At 41.8% G+C, this 22,552-nt stretch overlaps 1 protein-coding gene and 1 long non-coding RNA gene across 2 annotated transcripts; one reads left to right on the forward strand and one right to left on the reverse strand.

Moving 5' to 3' along the window:
- Positions 1 to 559: 559 nt before the first annotated feature.
- LOC147210838 (uncharacterized) lies at positions 560 to 2,853 on the reverse strand. Its single transcript, XR_015101568.1, has 2 exons — positions 2,762 to 2,853; positions 560 to 2,689 (listed from the first exon to the last, which is right to left on the reverse strand). It is a non-coding gene; the product is annotated as an uncharacterized LOC147210838 (long non-coding RNA).
- On the forward strand, positions 2,585 to 21,289 carry LOC147210839 (uncharacterized). Its single transcript, XM_086117218.1, has 3 exons — positions 2,585 to 3,204; positions 12,116 to 12,313; positions 15,025 to 21,289. The coding sequence occupies exons 1-3, from the start codon at positions 2,585 to 2,587 to the stop codon at positions 15,098 to 15,100; spliced, it is 894 nt and encodes a 297-aa protein (XP_085973344.1). The 3' UTR covers positions 15,101 to 21,289.
- The last annotated feature ends 1,263 nt before the right edge of the window (positions 21,290 to 22,552 follow it).

The following is a 22,552-nucleotide window of genomic DNA, read 5'->3' on the forward strand; positions in this document are numbered from 1 at the left end:
CCGTGTGCGTGCGAGTGCGCGCGTATGCGCTCGTTGAAGGCGTAAATGAGGCTACGTGAGAAGCGGTATATCCACCTACACGCGCATGCACGCCGAAAAGAAGACGCTGTACGCGCAGATAAGATCGCCAGTGTAGACCAGCCAAAAATCAGCCGACATTACTCACTTCTCCGATTGATCACGAGTGTGTAAACTGGAAGTAGGTTTGCTTTTGGGACTATTAATCGTGAGCTACCAAATGGCAAAAAAAGTTACTCAGGTTCCATAAGTACAGTTGAGGGCAATTTGGCGGCGGCTTTCCCGTCATTTTCACACGGATGCAGTTTTCTTAGGCCCCTTCATACTCTGACACAATTTATTATATCAGCATATTTTAAAAAAACTAATTCTCAATTTATCTCAATGCAAACTCAAAATCATTACTTTCACACCATGAGCAACATGGCTGAGAAGTCATTGTGTATCATACCATTCAGTCATGGTTTCATGAAACATGTGGACATAATCTTGACCACTTTCATCACGCAAGCATGAACAAATGAAGGTAAGAAGCAAAATAGAGAATTATCACAAAATAATAATTTAATGGATGAATTATGATAACATATATCGGGATATGGAGGGTGGAGGGGGTTGATTCATGAGTGAAACACTTTTAAATAGCTCTCCACTACGGTGACCACTGTCCCAGAAAGGGTTAAGAGATTTCAATGGTGGGTCAAATAAAACGCAAATCACAAGCTAACATTTGCATACAGAATGTAGTTTTATTTACTAAACCAGCATGTGTTCTGGACTGCTACAATGAATATGTCCACAATGCTGCCGGCCATTGCCTGAATAGGCAGGTATGATAATTTTCCTCAACAAGAAGAGTTTTTGAGTTACCAACTTGTTATTTTACACCAGATTATCAGTGGGAGCGCATTTTGATTGTCACCCTAGCCATATTGCACAGAGCATCCACAAGAGGCGTTTTCCGTTTTATTGAGAGTGATATGGATTGGACAAAAAGAAGGATAACGGCCATGATTTAGAGGTGAAACGACTCCTTGAGGAATATGAGTACCTCGATTCCCCAAAAATACTTGAGTTTTTGTTGTTGTTGTTTTTACCTCAAGTATACATTTATTTGGTACGCACGGTAGGGGAAAACAGTGAAGCCAGTCACAGCAACAATTGTTCTTGTGATGCATGATGGTATATGGCCAGCTGAAGGCCAATTTCAAAATACAACCTTATCAAATAATGCATGGACACCAATACCCTATTTAGAAGTTATTCTCGGTCGTGGTGTGGCATCTGACTTGACGCGTCTGAAGAGACAAGAGAGGCTCCATAGTCAGAGCCCAGTTTACATTGCCATCACTAACTGTTGCCACCAACATCAGCACAACATCAATGAAATCATGTTCAGTGGCTAATCAAGCACTCGAAAACTCCAATTAATTACGCTGACATTGTGTAATATGGCGTTACCAGTGTTAGCGGCTAGCCGCTAGGAGAGTGCTCGGTTTAGGCTGGCAAGAGCCGCCGGATTGCTTTTCAAAGGCGATTATTGGGCGAAAACGACTCTGCTCACTTTGATGCTGACATCCTGACACAGTTGCAGTTCCTACTGATGAGCTGTTAACAAACCAGGCTAACTCAAATGTGCTGTTTTAGCCGGCAAATTATTTGAAAGAATTTTCATTCAGATTCCCAAATACCAAAATATTCGATTGGCAGCAGCTCTACTGTGATGTTTGTGATGATTGCCAGGGTGCTCATCTTTTCATGTTCTTCACTTGCCTTTCATGGAACGGATGCGTGCTATCAAGAAGGATCCGGAAGGAGAATCCCGGACACGACAGCGGATGAACATCCATCTGCAGCAGCTGTTGGATGAGGCGTGCCAAGCATTTCTCCGTGTCAGGAGATGAAGGATTGAATTGACTCCTTCTCCGGTTGCTCTCTGGCACCTGAAGGGTTTCCCCATGCGGGAATCTGCCTGACAGTTTTCTTGCTTTTTTTTTGTTGTTGTTGTTGTTGTTTTGGGGGGGGGGGGGTTCGGAAAGCTGCCATGTGACTGGGACACTTGAACAATGACATATAATTTTGACGACATGCTGAAAGATGGCCATGCTGAAACCTTCCTGCTGGCGTTAAAGCGGATACAAGTGACTAATTGATTGGACCTCGGCTTGGAGTGAACTCCTTCACTGCTTGGTTTTGTCCTGTTTTTCTTCCATCATGGCTTTTGAGTATTCCTCCGTCGCGGATGTGAAGGCCACCGGAGAATCCTGACTGAAGTTGAAATGCTCCACGAGTCCGCCAAGCCTTCCGATCAGCGCCAGAGAGTGCCGGATCCATCTTGATCTTCGTATCAGACCTTGAAGAAGAGCCAGTACTCTCCCCCCCACTTTCTGCCAGTGGGGGGGAGGGTGGGGCTTAGTTAGCTCCTAGTCGTGTAGTTGTTGTTGTTTTGTTTTATTTTTTTTAGATGTTCTGAGAACTTCAAGTAGGAACTCACTTTTTTTTAGCTTCTCTCACTGGTGGCTTTGTAGGTTCCGTCTTTTTTTTGACATCAAGTTTGCAGTTAGCTATGGATGCTAATCAAGGTGCGGGCCAGGGCAGCACGGAAAGTCCGAATCGTGCGGTGGAGTACCTACTTGAACTCAACAACATCATCGAAAGCCAGCAGAAGCTTCTGGAAACACAGAGGCGGCGCATTGATGAGCTGGAGGTCCAGCTAGACCGCCTCAGCCAAGAGAACAAATACCTGCGCTTGGACCGCCAGCCTGCTGCTCCGCCTCCACCCGCACCTCCTCCGGAGCCTCGTCTTCCTCCTCCTCCCCCGCCGCCGCCTCCCACTCACTTCTCCTCTGTTCCCACCAAGAACCACCACCACAACAAGCCTCCCACCTCCATCCCGCTCAATTCCAGCCACAATCACCAGCACCACCACTACAACAGCACCTCGGCAGTCCACATTCCTGCCACGGGCCCCACCTCGCAGGTCCCTGCACCGGCTCCTCCCCCGCCGCCGCCTCCCATTCCACCCCGGGAGCAGCCTCGGGGGCACGGCCGTCTGAGTCGGGCGGCGTCTACCAGCACCGGAACCAACACTAACTTTGTGGAGAAGGAGAAGGAGCGCCTAGAGCGCCTGCACAGGAGCAACGCCGCCAACAACCACCACGCCCACACGCTGCACCACCACAAAGCGTAAGTTACCGCTTGACGTTTGCAGAGACACACACGCTCAAGTCGCACGAGAACACACGCTAATGAGTTCATAAATCTTGTTTTCACCACTGAAAACAGCTCCCAGGTGCCTTTACAACACGACTGTGACTTGCTTTCCTCATTATACATCGAGGGATCAACAGATACAGTACATTTCCCCCCTCTAGTTTTCCATCCATCCATTCAGTGTTTTTCAAAAGTGCTTGTCCTCATTTAGGTCGCAGTTGAACTGGAGCCTATCCCAATCTGACTGGTTGCAAGCCAGTCGCTTGGTAGGCAAACAAGCATGCACACTCACATCGGGGCGGAAATACTTGTTGAGTCCCAGGTCTTAAAAAAAGAATAGTGCAATGTCCAAAGCAGGCAGAAGCCTCCCATAAAGATATTACAAAGAAAAGCATACATTCACAGGCAGAGGCAGCACTTCCTCACCAAGCTGTCGAGTTTTAATTGTCAAGAAGTGTAGCGATTGTCCCCTTATTTCTAGTAGCGCTTAAATTAGCCCACCTTGAGGGGCTGGTGCCATCCCATGTAAATGAGCCAGCCTCAATTGACTGGCTTGTTTAATTTCTCACTTGCCGGATGAGCACACACTGCAGAAATCCCAGGATATTAAAAAGTCTCTTTTACATCATTTGTCGCCTGTATTGTTATATAATAACACCTTACAATGTGTTTTTCTTGGTCAAATTCTAACAATTGTTCAACATTCAGTTGTCTTTAGCGGTTAACTCGTGCTACTTTGGACTGTGATGGCAACGTCACAGCTTCTCTTTTGCAGGTGCTATGCGAACATGCTAAAATTGTGCTGATTGCATCCTTTGGCCAAACACGTCTATGATGTCTAGGCTTAGTGTGCTGCTCATAATGACAGCTGGGGTGCCTCTCCTTCCATGCGGGCATTGTTGTTGATTGAGACCCTGTTTTGGATGTGGGAATGGAGCAGAGTGAGAGGCCAACTTCTGTCTCCAAAGAATTCTTGACGCAAAGTAACTACAGTGTTTCTTTACAAATCTCACAGCACCTCACCAGTCCATATCACCAAAAAGTATATAGATTCAAACAAGGAGGCTCTCGTCTCCATGTACTCGCAAATCTACTCACTAAACGGGAAATTTGGGCCTGTTTAGATTAACACAAAGCTATTATTTTGATGTATGAATGAGAACACATTTTTTCACAGGTTAATCGTTCCTTCTGCTCGCAAATGGAAGAGATTTCTTCTGCCTGTCACAACATGTCGTTAGCATAGACAGATAAACAATGAACATTTGTTGAAGTAACAAAGTCCTGCTGCAAATTGCAAACAACGTGACGAATCGACACCCTCGTAAATTTTCTTTTACAACTTCCTGCGTTAACACTGTAAACAATAAATATACCACAAACTATTATCCCAAAGTTGAATATAGTATAATGTTAACGTTTGGTAACATTACCCTTTAAAATAAATAAGACTACAGAATTACATCTCGAAAAAAAATGTTCACGTACAAGGGGTGCACTCTGTAAATTCTACTAACAACCCAGGCTAAAATTATCTCTTCCGACAACAGCTTTAAGTCAAGATGCCTCACTTCAACATACTTCTTTGACACCAGTTACTGTACTGCTTTGTTAAAGCTGTAGCAAAAATCCTGGAACATTTGAGAAAGAGCACAAAAACACAAAAAAAAGTGAATTGGTCAATTGTTAATCATGAATATGCAGGATTCCCCGTCATAATTTTTGAAGCAATCGCGTTCAATTGGATCATTTCCTGGTGATGTGCTGTCACAGAGTGGTTTGGAATCATTGAACTACAGCACATGAGCGGTTGATGATTGTCGCGAAAACTTGGACACGACGCATACACACGAGCGCAGTCGTCGATTGTCATCGGACAAATTTGTCACCAGTTTAGTTGCCTGGCAATGCAATCTTACGGAGCACCCCATCAGGAAGTGCACGTTGTCCCGTGCGAATCGCCGGTGCCTCCTTCCTCGATGGTTCTGACACTAAGCACTGGTCACGGCGCCTGCTGTTGCTAGGCAACAGCGGACAGCCCGCTGCAAGGAGCGCACTCGTCAACGTGCGCTAAGCGTGAGCGACGCTCGCTAATGCTGACAAGCGTGGCAGGCTTCTCCCAGGCGGCTCAAATGCGGCCGTGACTCATTCGGATAACTTTGTCATCCTCCCCTGCGGTTCCCACGAAGAAAGCTCATGTTTCACCCTCATGTTTCGGGAGGGGGGGCTCAATTTGTAAATGCAGCTCTGTTGAAGTATGCATAATTTCCTATGGTCATTGATCGATGTTGCTGTAAATGTTGTTTACACAGCTCAAATACACTTTCAAAATTAACGCTTATAGGACAAACAAACATCTTTCTGGGTTTAGCTCAACCTCAACTGCCCGGTGGCAGTGTTGACAGTGAAACGGGCCTGTCCTACCCCCATCTGTTGGTAAATTGTACACAAGAGACTAATGACTACATAAAGTGTAGGCACTCATACTGCACACAAGGTACATTTCACACCAAGCAGCAGTTTGATGGAAAGTGAACAATTCTTCATAAAAAGAGGCTTTAAGGGGTTTCCTGCATTGCAGTTGAAGTTTAATCAAACTAAACGTAAAGCGAGAGAATTTATACATTGTGTGTTGAAAACTGAAACATCACTAGCTTAAATGCTAACACAAAATGGAAAGCCTCATAGAAGGTCCAACAAATAGCATCAGTGCTGCGGTGTAAGAATCCTTCAAGCGACCAATATTTGAACACAAATGGTATAGCAACACATATAGACAGACAATACAGCAAAACACATAGGCATATATCGTTAATCCTCTACAAAAAATTACTAATATTACTGTGGGTTACTGAGGAGTTGAGACCATCTCTGTACAGTCATTGGAAAAAAAATATTAGACCACCTTGTTTTCTTCAATTTATTTTTTACCTAAATTGTCACTAAATGTGTGTCGTGTGCCTAAAAGCAATTTTTTTGCCAGGACAATGTCGTACCTAATGATTGACAAACTTCATTGATTTTGGTTACAAGAAAATTGTGGAAAATGGCTCGATATCAGCACTGTACCAGGCAATTACAATTAAACTTCTCCAGAAGAGGTTTTTTAATTTTTGTTCCCACTGATTTGGAATTCACCCTCATATTTTCTCCAGCACATCAGGTTTTCGTAATAATAATAATGCTGGGTCAATGGTGAGTCTTTTATGAAACAGATAACTTATTCGGCCTCACTGGGCATCCAGGTCTTAGCATTTCTGTGGCACATGGGCACATCACCAAACACAAAAACAACATTTACTCCACACTTGGTGTGCAGGCAATCCGGAGACGCAACTATTTGTATAGAGATACTCAAAAGTCTATTTTCTCAACTCAACTGTATTTATCGAGCACTTTCAAACAGCCATCGCTGCATACAAAGTGCTGTACATGGAACAACTAACATATACAACAGTAAAGCAACAAATCGGTAACAAAGACGGTACAAAGCACCGAACAGCAAAACCAAGAACAAATCTGAGTCATGCTGAGTCAAATGCCAAAGAATACAAGTGAGTTTTGAGGCGGGTTTTAACGATGGGCAGCGAGGAGGCTTGCCGAATGTTCAGTGGGACGTCATTCTAGAGAGAGGGACCAGCAACAAAAAAATTCTGTGATATGTCCCCTTTAAAGTAACAATTGTTAAGCCTTGGTGGAGGTCTGCTCTCTCACTTTCTGTGCTTTTTTTTGCAGCCTCCTTCCAAATACAACACAAGCACACATACTCTACCTCCACAGACACGCACAGACACAGTGTGTCTTCTATCAGGGTGCATTCAAATGAGACACAAAGGCAGCTGGTGCTGATGGGAGGGGGTTGTCATGGAAACAGCTCAGGAGGCTCATGCAGATCAGCGTGAGCGTGAACATGGCCGCCAGCGAGCTCTTCCCCTTGGCAAGCAAGCGTCAATGGGCCTTCTCAGGGAAGGTTTCTAGTGGCCATCTGCAGTACTGCAGCCATTCGTGAACACACACACGCACACACACACACACTCATATGACCTTGTGGTCGAGGTGTCTATTAGCAGGCATGTCTATTTATAGATCACATTTTCAAAGTCGGCGGTTCTCCGACTAGCGGAATCTCAAAGCCTTAAATTGGGGGTCAGCAAAATAATTTGATTATGGACCGGCGCGTATACAAAACAAACAAAATGTGAAACCAATTTCTCCTCTCTATATTTGGGGTTTTTCAGAAAGAGTAAAGAGATTTGGGTCTCTTTATAAATACACTGGCTAAACCCCGGTGGAACGAAAAAAGACGTGGACAGGACAGCTATTGATTGTTTGGAGAAAAATATATATTTGGATAGAAAAAGAAAAGAGAAACATACAGATTGAAAGAGAGTGTGTCCGTCCGACCTCGAGCGTGGTGTCGTCTCAACTCACAAGCTTGGCTGTTGTCATGGCTAGGCTAGCTTAGCTGTTGTCGTAGATCAAAGCTTTTTGATGTGTAACGTCCGTTGCCTCAGCACTGATTGGTTGAATCCAAAAGACGTGCGTGCGTACACGTCCGCGCTGATGCACGCACAGCGGAGAGCAGCGGACTATCGACTGCTGAGTCGTGCTTCACTCGAGTGGCGTCGCTACAAGAGCACAAAAAACACAAATACAGTGGACCCCCACTATTCCGGGGCATAGGGACAGAGCCGGCCCAAGACCCAAATTAATGGAGCGTTACCACCACCGACTGACATTGACCTTTCCGCTGCAAGGAAACCAATGTGAATTGATGGTGGTCGTATTTTATGATGTTTGCTGCTGCCCTCTAGCAGTGCAGGTCTGAAGCGCACGCTCAACATTTTGCACGCTCTCAAAGTTTTGCACATGTCTTTAGACAAAGAACTCAAATCAAGGCATTGGTATCACAAAGCACCCACCGATCTACGTCAGCTAATAGCTGGGGAAGGTTTATTAGATAAAAATGCTACAGGGATTGTATTGCATGAAAACGTGAACGTCTCTACTTCATTAGTATGTACACGTGTGACATCAACATACACAACTTGTCGCATACATGACGGCGCTCGCACGTACGATAGGGTGTAGAGGACCTCATCCCATAATGATTCATGGTTGAAGATCTAAATAATTTCCCTCGATTGCTTTTATGTTCCATAATGTACAATTGTGTGTTGTTTGCCTGTTGATTATCAAAATGGTACGTTTTACCTCCTTTATTCTATTACTTATTAACTCTTAGTTTTGTTGTGGGGCGGCACGGCGGTCGACTGCTTGACACGTCTGCCTCACACTGCAGAGGTCGATGGTTCGATTCCGGCTGCGGCTTTCCTGTCTGGAGTTTGGATGTTCTCCCCGTGCCTGCGTGGATTTTGTCCGGGTACGCCGGTTTCCTCCCACAACCAAAAACATGCATGTCAGGTTCATGGAACACTCTAAATTGTCCCTAGGTGTGATTGTGAATGCGGATGGTTGTTCGTGTGCCATGTGATTGGCTGGTAACCACCCCCGCTATCCTCATGAGAAAAAGCGGATTCGAAAATGGATCGATGGTTGGATGGATAGTTTTGTTGCATGTGCAAACTATGCATGTACCAGACCATGGCTAAATTTGGTGTGCTGATCAATCAGTTGTGACTCATGTTACTGACTTCTGCAGCTCAGTGCCATGTGTCTGCTCTTGTCAGTTGAACAATTTGCCATCTTTGGTTCGTCACAAAGTAACGTATTAACAATTCTGAATCGTAACTTATGTTATATAATGATAGTAACATGTTAGATTACTTAGTAACGCGTTACCGGCATCACTGCTCATGGCACACTAATGTGCCATGATATAATGATTTGGAATCACTGAACTAGATAGCTTGGATACTCACTTCTACAATAACAAATCTACCCAAATTCCTTCTAATATGAGAATGATGATGACGATGATGATGATAATGATTATTATTATTATTATTACAGTGTTATTATTATAAGTATTGGTATTAATGTATGTGAAGACACTGATCATGTTCATGATTTCTAACAATAATTAAGAAGCAGATAAACATCAATATGCAACAATTTATTTCCACAAAACTGTGAATGTTCACATTTTCAAATGATCAATTCTAAACCATTCCTCGGATATCACAATGTCCTATAACTGCAAAAACGGTACAACTACTGAGGAACTCGTGAAAGACTTTTCCTATTTTAGTCATAGTATAAATGTCAACTAGACAAACAAAATGTAAATTTGCAAATGTGGATATTGCCTAAAAATTTTACTTCAAACATGATGATAGAAGTAGTAAATTAACGATGATGATAATATTTGATGCGTGCGGAACGAGATGACTGCTTGTGTCTGGGAGGCGTGTCTCCTCACACAAGTCTCACGTGGTGCCATTCGTGGTGTTGCGTGAAACTTTTTTGTGGCTTGTTGTATACATCTGTATGACTTTACTGTGCTTGTGTGCGTACTGCCATGGAAACTAGGCTAGCCAGTATGAATAGCAAGGTGATGAATTACCTGTCCAAGGCGAGCCACAAGACGGCACCCTGGTGTGTGCATATTTATGGTTTGTTGATTGTTTGCGTGTGTGCATGAGAGAGAGAAAGTACAAGAAGGCGATTGTGTGTGTGTGTGTGTGTGTGTGTGTGTGTGCGTGTGCGTGTGCGTTTATCATTGACTATTAACGGAAGTGCGCTGAACAAAATGACTGTTTGACTTTGGGAGGCGAGTCTCTTCCCACGAGTTGCGCGTGATGTTATCGACGATGTTGTTTCAAACTGTTGTTTGGGTCGTTTGCTTTTGTGCGACTTTGGAGGTGTTAGCAGAGTCAAACAGCAGCAGTAAGAGTCAGCTATAATGCACACCCAGGCCTTGTTACCGTGACAACGTGTTTCTTGATATTCCACGGTTGCCCGTGACAACACGACTGGCCTCCTTTCTGGAACTGCAGCTCTTTTTCTGACTCTTTGTGTTGTCAATCCGACCATCAGTGATCATCTTGGCCAGCTAATTTACGCACATGTACTCAAGGTGTCTGTTTTATAATGACGACGATGATGATAACTTTGTGTCACTGTTTCCAAGTTCTCAAACAAATCATTCAGAGACTGAGCGAGCGAATAAGGACACAGTGTTATGCAGAGGGGGGCAGCCCGGTAGTCCAGTGGTTAGCACACCGACTTCACAGTGCAGAGGTACCGGGTTCAATTCCAGCTCCGGCCTCCCTGTGTGGAGTTTGCATGTTCTCCCCGGGCCTGCGTGGGTTTTCTCCGGGTACTCCGGTTTCCTGCCACATTCTAATGACATGCTTGTCAGGCTGATTGAACACTCCAAATTGTCCCTAGGTGTGAGTGTGGGCGTGCATGGTTGTTTGTCTCTGTGTGCCCTGCGATTGGCTGGCAACCAATTCAGGGTGTCCCCCGCCTACTGCCCGAAGACAGCTGGGATATATATATATATATATATATATATATATATATATATATATATATATATATATATATATACTGTATGTATATGTGAGGATGTACCTGTGTCTGTATCTATATATCTATCTAGCTATATATAGATTGATATATATATACTGTACATATATATATATATATATATATAGATAGATAGATAGATAGATATACTGTCTACACACACACAGAGGGGGAGAGAGAGAGAGAAAGAGAGAGAGAGAGAGAGAATTGTACATCACATAGCACAATTGCCTAATTCCATCCATTAGCAAACTGCCTTATTGTCACGGGGATCATGGGAGTGCTGGAGCCTTTCCCAGCTGTCTTTGGGCAATGGGCAGAGTACACCATGAACTGGTTGCCAGCCATTCGCAGAGCCAGAGTCGTACCCACGAACTCTGCACTGTGAGGCTGACGAGTCGATCACCCTGCCACTCAATTGCCTGTCATTTTTCAGTATTTGTGGAAAACAAGAAAAAAAGGGGGCGGGGGTTCGCCTTCTTGTTGACCAATCTGGTAGAATTATATGTGACATTTTCAATCCAAAAAACCAAACAAACAACTTGTTAATGTTTGACCAGCTATTGGTTAGCTGAACTGTGAAGTTAACATAGCCTACATGTCATTGTGGGTTTTATAGTGGCAGATAGAAATGCTGTGTCTCTGATGTTTGAGTTGCACACCTTGAATGTTGCCATCTTGTTTCATTTTCAATCCAAATGCACTGCTCTCCAGAGTTCCTTTCCAGATTCCCATGAAATGGCCTCTCCACTCCGATTAGTAGCATACTGGTGGGTTGCCAGCTTTGGGTGCACTTCACAAAACATATTTCACATCCAAAACAAATAGCACACTATCTTGAAAATGTGAGCCCCAAGCCCTAAAAGTGACAACTTAAGTCCCTGTGATGTCAAGTCATTTGACTCCAGTCCTCCACTTCAAGTAAACAATCTATTGTATGTGTGTATGTGCATCATCCTCCCTCTCACTGTGCACTGTACACGTACATCTGTGATGCTAACGGCTAACTCCTACTAACAGATTGACTGTGTGCTAATCATGATTTGTCTGCTTGTTTTCTCATACGCACAGCCTACCGTGTTGTGCTGCTAATCGCTAATGTAGTCACACATAGCTGACAGTCGAGACCGTACGCCGATGGCCATGCTAAGCTTTGATTGTGTGCTAAGCTAATGTTGATGTTAGGTGTGCTTTATGCTTTTAACATGACTAATGATTGCAATAGAGCTGTGCTAAGCTCTGACCATGCTAATGCTGTTTGTTTGTGTGCCTGTGTGTTGTCGTTGTTGTTGTCGACCTTTCTGTGTTTGTTCCTCTCTTGACTTTATTTTCCCTTCTTTTCTCTCCTCTGGCTTGCTCTCTCTTCTTTTCTCAATTCCTGTCTCTCTAGCGCCCCCACCTCCTCTTGTCGTCCGTCCAGCATCACCACACCTTCCTCCTCCGCCTCCTCCTCCTCCTCTCTCTACTCGTCCAGCCTCCCTCCTAACAGCCACGCCTCCTACCATCAGTACTGCTGCCCCGCGCGCCTCCGCCTGCCCAAGTCTCCCTGCGCCCTGCCCCCCGCCAACAAGCACCACGAGCAGGCAAGGTAAGGGCCACAGTCACCCGCCCTCCTCCAAACCCTCCCTCCCTACGACTACCACCGCCTCATCCCTCAGGTGGCACCCACCCGTTACCAGTGCAGACAACTTGATCTGACAGTCCTTGTCATTGAGCATTTTAGTCTACAAGTGTGGGCAAAGAATGGCCTGCTCCGAAATTCCAATGTACTCATTACTTTTTAGTTAGTTTGGATTTATTTCCCTCTATTGAAAATAATCAAAAGGAATTGTTTTCAATCATTTAAATATGACATAATTAAATCCATGTCATTGCTAAATTAAAATATTTGTAATTTTATTTATTTTGAATTAATTTGTCTCATTAAAAAGTTGGTTAATAAATGAATACTTATGTTTTCAATTATACATTGGAAAAATATATAAAAAACAACAAATATTAATTTTTTTAATGGGGGTGGGGGGGATTGATACCTATTTGAGTCTGGAGAAGAAAAAAAAACGAGTGGTCAGTGTAATCATCTGGATTTTTCACACATTTTGTTTCCCAAAATAGTGGCGAATGAAATCTGAGGACCCGATTAGGTGGATGTTCTTGCTAAGTTTAGCTTTAGCACATAGCATCCTGTTGGCTGTATTGATCCTTTTTCCAAAATTTCCCCACAATAGGTTCGGGTGGTACTCAGAAAGTGTGGTCTAGCAGTGTGTGTGACATGTAAGCCCAAAAAGTACCTAAATTTAAAAAAGCAAAAGTGACACATGCTTTAAATCCAACCTCCCCCTATGTGCTATGGATAAATAGCCTTTTGTTTGCAAGAGATTTTCAAATGTCATGGTATTCAATTGTTTCATATTGGAGTGCTTGATACCTGAGCGTCAAGCACAAAGTACCGTACTTGAAAAATATTTATAAATTAATAACTTTGACACTTGAACAGCTTCACTACCTTTATACAAATATATTACGGTAACAAATTACCCAATATATGTTGAAAATGACCTCTGAATAGTGGACAACGTCCATCATGTTACATAGTGTTACATTAAGTGTTACATGTGCACCACAACATATCAGCTGTTCACGTCGCAAAATACGAAACGCCTGAAGCTACTGAAGTACTCACACTAATGAATACATCAAGAAAATAGCACATGCAACTAGCATGACATTATCTATGGACCTATTTTATTCAACACGCGTTATCAATAAAACTGGAACCCACGCTCTACACAGATAGCGAAGTCAGTCGTAGAATTATAAAAACTGTTTTTTTAAAATAAAAATATGAACATCATATTTTGCAGGGAACCCATAGAACATCTGGTTCAACTTTTATTATTCACCGGCGGTGGAAGTATACAACACATTACAGTAAAAGACTGTCGGTGGCACTTTGTGGACACAGAAGGAAACACAACCAACATAATTTTTTTCCACAAACATGTTGTCACATTATGGACAGTGTGGCACTTGATTAAACAGTATTGGGGTTTTTCCAGTTTGTTGGTATTTTTGAAATACTGCATTTTAAGGGGATGCGGGCTCTTCATTATATGTGTGCGTTGGCATGGCACAACGAGGAAGTGGTCACAATGGCTATTTTTGACTTCTCAAAATACATTCACATGCAAACGACAGCACAAACTTCAGTCAAATTGTTTCTCTGCAGTACGTTTGTAATATTGTAAGCTGTCCGATCTGATGATTGATGGTAAAGTGATACAGTATTATAAATATTGACCCCCGAAAGGAGTCCGAGTTTGACCATCCAGTTGGACCATACTTCATGAGAACCACTTAGAAAATAAATCAACTTCATAGCAGGACATAAAATAATAAAGAAACGATTGTCTAATATAAATCACAATTTATTATTCAAAGCTTATGACGTTTTTTTTCTCCCCACGAATCCCCCCATAAAACCGCCTATGACCCACACTTGACATCCGTGTCTTCCTTCATTTGTCCTCACTGACATTTCCTTTTCTTTTCCTCTTTCGTGCTTGCTTTCTTTCATGCTCTCTCTCTCTCTCTCTCTCTCTCTCTCTTTGGATTTTCTTCCTTTCTTTCCTTTTCTTACTCTCGTTCGATCTTGTCTGTTTCTTTCTCTTTGGTTTTTCTTTTTTTTAAACTTCATTCCTTTTTTTCCCTTTCCCATTATGTTTATTTCTCTTTATTCTTGCATCTCTTTTTTTCTCTCTTATTTTTTCTTTCTTCATTTGGCTTGGAATGTTTTCTTTTTTTAAACCTCTCTTCTCTCTTATTCTTCCTTCACTTTCCTCTTTGTCTTATTTCCCCTTTGCATTCTCTTCTTTCCTTCTATTGGTTTTCTTTCCTTCTTTTCCTTTTGTCTTTACATTTGATTTTTTCCCCTTTTTTCTTAACTTGCCATCGGTATCTCTTTTGTCTCTCTGTTTCTTCCATTTTCTTTTTTGTTTGTTTGTCCTTTTCTCTTTCATTTTGATGTTGTTCTTTCCCTCAACTTTTTCTTTTTGGTTCTTTCCTTTCTCTCTTTTTGTTTTGTATTTTTTTTTGTCTTTGTTCTTTCCTAATTTTCTTTCTGTCCATCTTGTTTTTTTCTTGTTTCTATCTTTTCTCTTTCTTTGTGCTTCTCTTTTCCTCTTTTCCCATTTTTTGTTTTGTTTGTCTTTCTCCCTTTTCTTTTCTTTCTCCATTTCCTCTTTGCTTCTCTCCTGTCATCTGTCTTTCTGTCCGTCCGTCCGTTTGTTTGTCTCTCAGAGAGGAGGAAGATGATGACATCGCCCATCAGTTCTGTTGCCCCGCCTCGGAGTGCAGTAGCCCCTCCTCTAGGTAACCAGGGGCGATCATCAGCCCTCAACGCCAAGCACCGTATAACTCCTGAGCCCCTTCCCCGCCCCTCGCCCAACAACGCCCCGCTGCCCAACATAACCGATGGAGAATGCCGTTAAGCCTGTCACGTATTCTAAATATAGAAGTGATGAAAGTGGGAAAGTGGAGCTTCCCCAGCAGAGAAGACAGCAACTCGGCTGCTCAGATTCTTCTTTTCTGGTCAAAGCCATGAGCAGTTTTCCCGTCGAAGAACATCATATTCCAGATGGGACGCTTTCTTGGCATTGTTGCGGTGTCTGTTCCACCCGCATTCCGCGAACGTTCGCAGTGCTGCTACAACCTAACAGCAAGCTAACGGCACCGAAAGTCGCACACACAAGCGCTAGCTGCCAAACTGTGGAGGACAAAGGACACAGAATTGCTGCTAGCGTGTTTGCTAGTGGGACGTAAATGAACAAAGACTGGTCTGCTGAAGTGCGGCAAGGGTTCTCCTTCAAGCTGCTTCCTTAGCCAACAATAACAAAATCAACAACTTGTGTGATGACTTCTTTGGAGCCAAACGTGTGTACGTTATTTTTGATTTGATCATGAATACGTGGTTGTGTGATTTCAGAAAAGTATCCAGAAGAAACATTTTGTTGGTCCAAACAATCGCTTAGCAACTTTCTCCCTCCATGTTCATCCTCACCTTACATTTTAGACAGTTTCATGTTGAAGAGAAACTAAGCCCCAACTATTTTTTTTTTTTTTGCAAGAGCACATTGTCTGTGCCACCTCTAGTCTAGTAAACACGGTACACATGATGGTTTGAACCCCCTGTTGACTAAAGCCACTAGTTAGGCTATTTATCGCAGCATATCGGGGAGTACACATTAGGTCACACGACTTTCGCAAGGCAATCACGAGAGTTTTTGCAACCTTAATTTTGGCCGACAGTGGATATTATGCAATATGGCAACCCTTGAGAGGGATTAATCTGCTTAACTCTAATTTGTATACTGTCAATGACTTTTGAAAATATCATTTACATTTGTTTTCTTGATCAAACTAATATTGCTTGGACGAGGGCAAGTAGGGCTGCACAGTCATAGCTTACTTAGCCTTGCATAGCTGACTTGAAAGTGAAAGTGAAGCAACAGCATCACTGCTGGTGGCCAAGAGGTGATGCGCTCCATTTGACGTGATCGTAATTTGACAACTATAATTTCACATCGATCGATCAATTCTTAGCCAGCCCCACAATGATCACAACAGAGGAGTGCAGTTGCGTGCTTCTGTGTTCACATTTAGCAAACCTGGCCTCAGGTGGGGCACGACCAATACCAGACTAGTTCTGGCACGTGTGGAGAAAGTGCTGAGTTGTGGCTTGTTTGGACTACTAAAATGTATCACATTTACTTGGGGGGAAAAAAGCCTCATTGGGAGTTGCAAGAGGTAAAAAGTGTATTTCTTCTAATCATGGTCATTCCTCAAATAGATCATGATCTATAATCCATCAGCCACTCAAGACAAATAAACACCTCCCTCAAGTAGAAACGTCTTGCTCCCATCTTGGAACCCCAAACGGAACATGTAGTGGGCATAATTTTCCCAGTTTTTACCATTGTCCTTAACTGCTGCGCCCATTTGAAAATGTGCAACCCTGAATCAAGTTTAAAGGAAACATATTGTGCATTGTTGTTTACAATTTAAAACACATGCCAAATATTTTAAAAACATGTCTTGTCAAAATGCATCAAGGATCAAGAATTATAGGCATATTTTGACTGAATATTTCTTGTCACTGTAAAATTAGCTCACCTTTATTAATAACAACCCCCTCCACCTCCACTATCGCAGTCAACAACTTAACAGAGCAATCGCGTGTCATGTATAAGAAAGCTAATGCTGTTCTGTCATAGCATTCTCGTGTCCCTCATAAATACAGCATTTCACCACCAAGCCACGGAATTCCAGCTTTACCCGACCAACCCCCATTTGGACAATTTAGCAAACTAATCAAACTAACTATCAAAAACTAATAGTGGTAATGATGTTAGGTCATTCTAATCGTTGCTAAAATTGCAGCTCTGATTGCTCAGCTCTCAACATGTGATTGCTGTCAGTGTTGTTGCAGAGTCGACAAGTGGAAGAGTCCATTCAACCAGTGGTATACAAACATTAAAAAGTCAAATATGTGCCCTTTAAAAATGATCTTATGCTAAGGATTGTCAGTCCTATGTCATGTATGTCACCAATGTAGAGTGGCCACACAATGAGTTCACCAAAATTGACACAGTAGGTCAAACAATGGAGGACATCTTTTTTCTTTAATACAAGCAGATCAGGTTAATTCTGACTATTAACTGTCCACTTATCGACATGTTGCACAGTATCTCACTCTGCCTTTTTGGTACCCTATCACTGTGCTTGGTATCCCCAACAGCATAGTGCCAAAAAGTTATCCGAATCAATTGTTCATGGCAAACCTTTGAGGCTAAAAATAGGTGACAATATTATAATAATTTATTATTATTATTATTATTATGGTTAATGATAATAATGATGAGAATAAATATGATGGTCTGAAGGCCCTGTTGGAATCATATTGTTTCTTGTCCTGGTGAAATTGGTTTATTTTAGTGCAACTGAACCCCGCAAAATTCACAACGTAGCGCTCCCTTGAAAGTTAAAAAAAAACTGCAGCGACACTAGTTTCACTGATCAAAACAAAATTGGGCAAATTAGCTTCACAACACCCAGCCCCTTCCCGCCCCAACCCCCAGACTATAAGGATTCATCGAACTTGTGAAGGTTGCTACAGTACGGTATGTTGGTGAAAAGTTCACATCATGTGTGAAAGCATGCTGCAGTCGAATGAGCACTAAATTAAACTGTAAAGCAGTCAGTCAATAAGACCCAGTTAGGCAGTGTATCAAGACCTTTGCTTACTCGCCGTTGCCCTTTCACCCTCTCCTGGCAAGCACCAGAGACAAAAAATATCAGGGAGCACGTCCTAGCAGCTGGTACAACACAAATGGATGTACTTAAAATTGCTCATGCTGCTTCTGCCAGTGGCCAGTGTGCGGCAAGGGATCCTGGAGGTTAAAGTAAGATTTTGTCAACTTAAAAGGAAAACTTCTCTTTAGCAGTGTTCGCATCTCGGTGTACACTCCAAAATGTTTTCGAGAGTGAATATGAGGCTTGGTAACGCGCTTTGGAATAAGTACACTCCATTTACCATTATGATCAAATTGGATTTTTCATTTTTTGGACTATGACGTGTTTTTCTGCAAAAGTACAATTAGTAACCCATTCAAGTTGATTGGGGCCTTGCCAATTTAACAGTAAATGGATAGTGTACACGAATTTGGGGGTACAAGTCCAAGAGAAAAATGGGAGGAGGAAGAGTACAATGGGCAATTGTGGAGGACCAGGAAGTACCAATGAAGTTAGAAAGTTGTCCCTGATGATTTACCTGCGGAGTTATGCAAGCGTCTCGGAGAGGTGGTTGTTGAGTCTTTGACCAGGCTGTTTAGTAGAATTCGGAGGGTGAGAATATGCCTGACGAATGGAAGAGAAGTAAGTACCCATTTCTGAGAACAAGGGTGATGTGCAGAGTTTTGGGAACTATTGATGAGCACAGTTGATAAACCACACAATTATTGTTTGGGAAGGGTTAGGGGATTCTAGACTCTGGACAAAAGTCAGTATTTGTAAGCATCGGGATGGTTTCATGCCAAGGAAGTGTAACACAGATGCATTATTTGCCTTGAGAATGTTGATGGAGAAGTAAAGAGAAGGTCGGAAGGAGCTGCATAGTGAGTGTCTTTGTAGATCACTAGAAAGCCTATGAAAGGATACCCAGAGGGGAACTGTGGAACTGCATGAAGAAGACTGGATTGGCAGAGAAGTATGTTGTAATAGTACAGGACATGTAGTCAGCAGTAGAACAGTGGTGAGGTGTGACAGAGGAGTTAAAGGTGGAGATGGGACTGAATCAGGGATCCACTCTGAGCCCCTTCCTCTTTGCAACAGTTATGGATAGACTGAGTTTAGGATGGGTTTAGATGGCAATCCACATGGACCATAATGCTTGCAGATCACAATGTCATCTGCAAGCATCATGAAAGCGGGCAACAAGTGGAGGAACATTTACAAATGTGGAGGCATGTGCTGGAAAGTTACTATGATCATGGAATACGTTCATGTTATGCTGCTCTCTTCTTGAACAAATATTTCCATCTTCTGTGTTGGATTTGTGTTTTTCAGTACATTGAAGTGTGATGTGTCACATGATACCTGATAGGATACATGACATAAGATAACCATGACGTAAATAGGACGCAAGTCAAATGAAACAAATACAACAGAGGCCTTAGAACGCTATGTTTGGCGTAATGCTAATTTCATGGACTGCTTGTTGACGCTCGTGAATTGTGGGTTGTTATGACCTACTAATGTAGGTCATAACAACCCACATCATTAAATGTTTATAATAATTTCAGAAATTATAATTAGCTGAAGTAGCATTGATTGTAATAGTAATACCGTTAACTCGTTAACTCAAATCGTAAAATTACAGAAGAGATGGGTATCCTTATCTCAGTTTAGCCTCATTTAGCTTTTTGTATTTAAAACAAAAAGGGGGGGGGGGCAACATATGACTCTCAGACCACATATGGCCTATGTTTTCTGATCCAGCCCACCGAGTATTTATCAAAAGTCATGTAACATTTGTTGCATTAATATAGTCATATTTTTTTTCTAAAATTGGTTCATTAGAATCCTTTTATTCAATTATTTCATATAATAATTGCATAATTGCTTTATTGCAAATAATTGAAAAAATAGTAACATAAGCAATTGCCCATAAACACTTAACATTTTTTATTTAACATTGAACAATTGTTTAATTAATTAATATTAAACTAATTATACATGTTATAAAATATCAAACTAAATGGCGGTATGTGTATATACACACACACACAAATAGATACTGTACTGTATATATGTATATACAATATTTGTATATATAAATATATGTCTACAAGTATACATACATGTTTGTACCGTATGTCTCTATATATGTATGTACATGTATATATGTATACACAGTATGTGTATATATGTATATATGTATAAATCTCTGCTCTACAAATTGTGTCCTTCGAACAAAGGTTTACCCACCTCTGATTTCAAGTAATGTTGTCGTGTGTGCTTATGTGTGTGTTCAACAGCGTGTTCATCAGGCTGCCGTCCAAAGCCTAACTGCGAACATGCGAACACAAAAATATCTACTACAACAAATTGGTAAACGTGTTTTAATTTGAAATGCTGAACCTCGATCAGGAACACAATAATAATCTTAAAATATGATCTTTTGTGGTCTTTTGTGGGCTTACCATTTTATTGTATGTTTGAACCTTTAGGCCCATCTACAGGCTTTCAGGGGTACAGCAATGACCACCAACATACAGGACAGTGTGCGCAGAGAAGTAACATTTCAATCGTTAGCTTTTGATTTTCCTGGGAGTTGATGTTCAGAGACGTATTGTGCAATGTTTCCACAATTTGTTAGAATAGTTCGCTGCTCTTTTATTAAAGGCTCTTTGACATTATTTTTATGATTAATTAACATCTGCTTCAGTGGCGGGCCGTGCATTTCAACCTTCGGCCTTCAATGACGTCACATACATTAACACAATACAGTATAAGCTCGTCAAGCAGCACTTAATTTCAGGAGCATTTAAAACCATCAAGTATGCATTCACAATTAAGAGCAGGAAACTAAATTTACAGATATTGTCAAAAATAAAAAGATTTAAAAAATACTAAATAAAATGCCACCCAAATTATGCTGTGTGATCATAAACAAGTCCGTCCAATAAATTGCGCAATGTCGCAGTTTCATATAAGACACCAACCAAAAAATAACAAAACAAACTATTCTTTGAAAATAAAGTAAACAGATCATTTGCATTTTGAAAATCGGCGATACAACAGCAAATAACTGAAAATGTTGAGCAGCTGAGATTGAACGAACATTCGTGCACAAAGGTGACTACAATGCGCCATTATAAATTGCAGGTGAGCAGATTTATTTGATACATTTTTGTATCTTTGTCATTTTATTTTGTTACCATTAATTTAATACTAACGAAATAAAATGACAAGAAGAAATGTAAAATAAAATTCATTTACTCACCAATGTCGTGCCTGTTCACTGAGCTGCACATCTACGCGAGTGTCCCCAAACGTTTTTAAACGCACCGTAGTTTGTAAGTGCCCAGCCGTGCTCTGATGTTCCCTTGTTGCCTTGGTAAAACAACTTAAATGGGTAAATTCAGCATGGCTCCAAACACCAAATCGGTCCGTTGCAAGCAATCGCCATTCCCAGCAGTACAATTTGCAGCGTGGCTGTGAGCCACGGGTACCGTTCATAATTGCTCTTCTGAAAATGATGGACAAACCCTTTTCCTTGCTGGGACAGGCTAGCTAGCGCAGGAGTTGGGCGACATCTTAGCACAATATCCAGCTTTTCGTGGCAGGTCCGTCTTGAAAATTGTGTGGAAAGTAGTTCTGCAACCAGATCAACGTCTTCTTCTTCGGCCATTTTGGGTTAAAATGCAGTGATAGCTCCCTCGAGCAGGCGCTAATCCAATCACCAAACGCGCACGTCCAGTCTCGACGTAAGGCATTCTTGCTGGCCCCGGTGCGCAGACTCGTGATCTGATTGGCTATTGCAACCTGATTGTGCCCGTTCATTTACAGCGCACGGGGGCCTGTTCTGTTTAATCTGAAGGCCCCGAGCAAGTTTAATTTACCTGGCAACACAAGCTATCTGAAATATGATTGGTTAAAATCTCTACCATAAGTTATTTATCAAGTGGCTTTCAACATTGAACGCCACTGGACTAAGTGGAAATAATATGACGTAAAGAATACAGAGAATAATTTTGTTTACATATTTATGAAAATAAAATAACATGAATTACATTTATGTTATTGTATGAATGTTTAGGCCAGCAGAGAAGGCCTTGCTGGCCCTGAGGATCCGCCACTGATCTGCTTATAATCACTCTCCTTGAGGAGCTTTTCTGTCTGATGCAAATGAGCCATTGTTCACATCACCCACCTCTACTGTCTAAAATATGACATTTCTACGATTATTGCACTAGAGCCAAATGGAGACATGCTGCAACCAACACAATGATGTTAGTGTTACTCTTATAGGGGAAAATATTCCAATATTAGACATTTTAAATTTAATGATGTCACATATACATTGCCATGAATAAGATAGTGACAATCAGTGTGACGATTGAATAAAATAATTGTTGCATCATCATCGTCATTATTATTATTACTAATATTATCTTTATATAATTCAAATTTTATAGTATAATATTCCAGCAAGCAATCTTTCTATTAGCGTTACTTGGCTAGTAGCTAGTAGTTCTAAAGCCAAATG

Source organism: Hippocampus guttulatus, chromosome 1 (genome assembly GCF_054856545.1).
Source record: "Hippocampus guttulatus isolate MCC_2025c chromosome 1, RoL_Hgut_1.0, whole genome shotgun sequence".
In the NCBI taxonomy this organism is placed as follows: Eukaryota; Metazoa; Chordata; class Actinopteri; order Syngnathiformes; family Syngnathidae; genus Hippocampus; species Hippocampus guttulatus.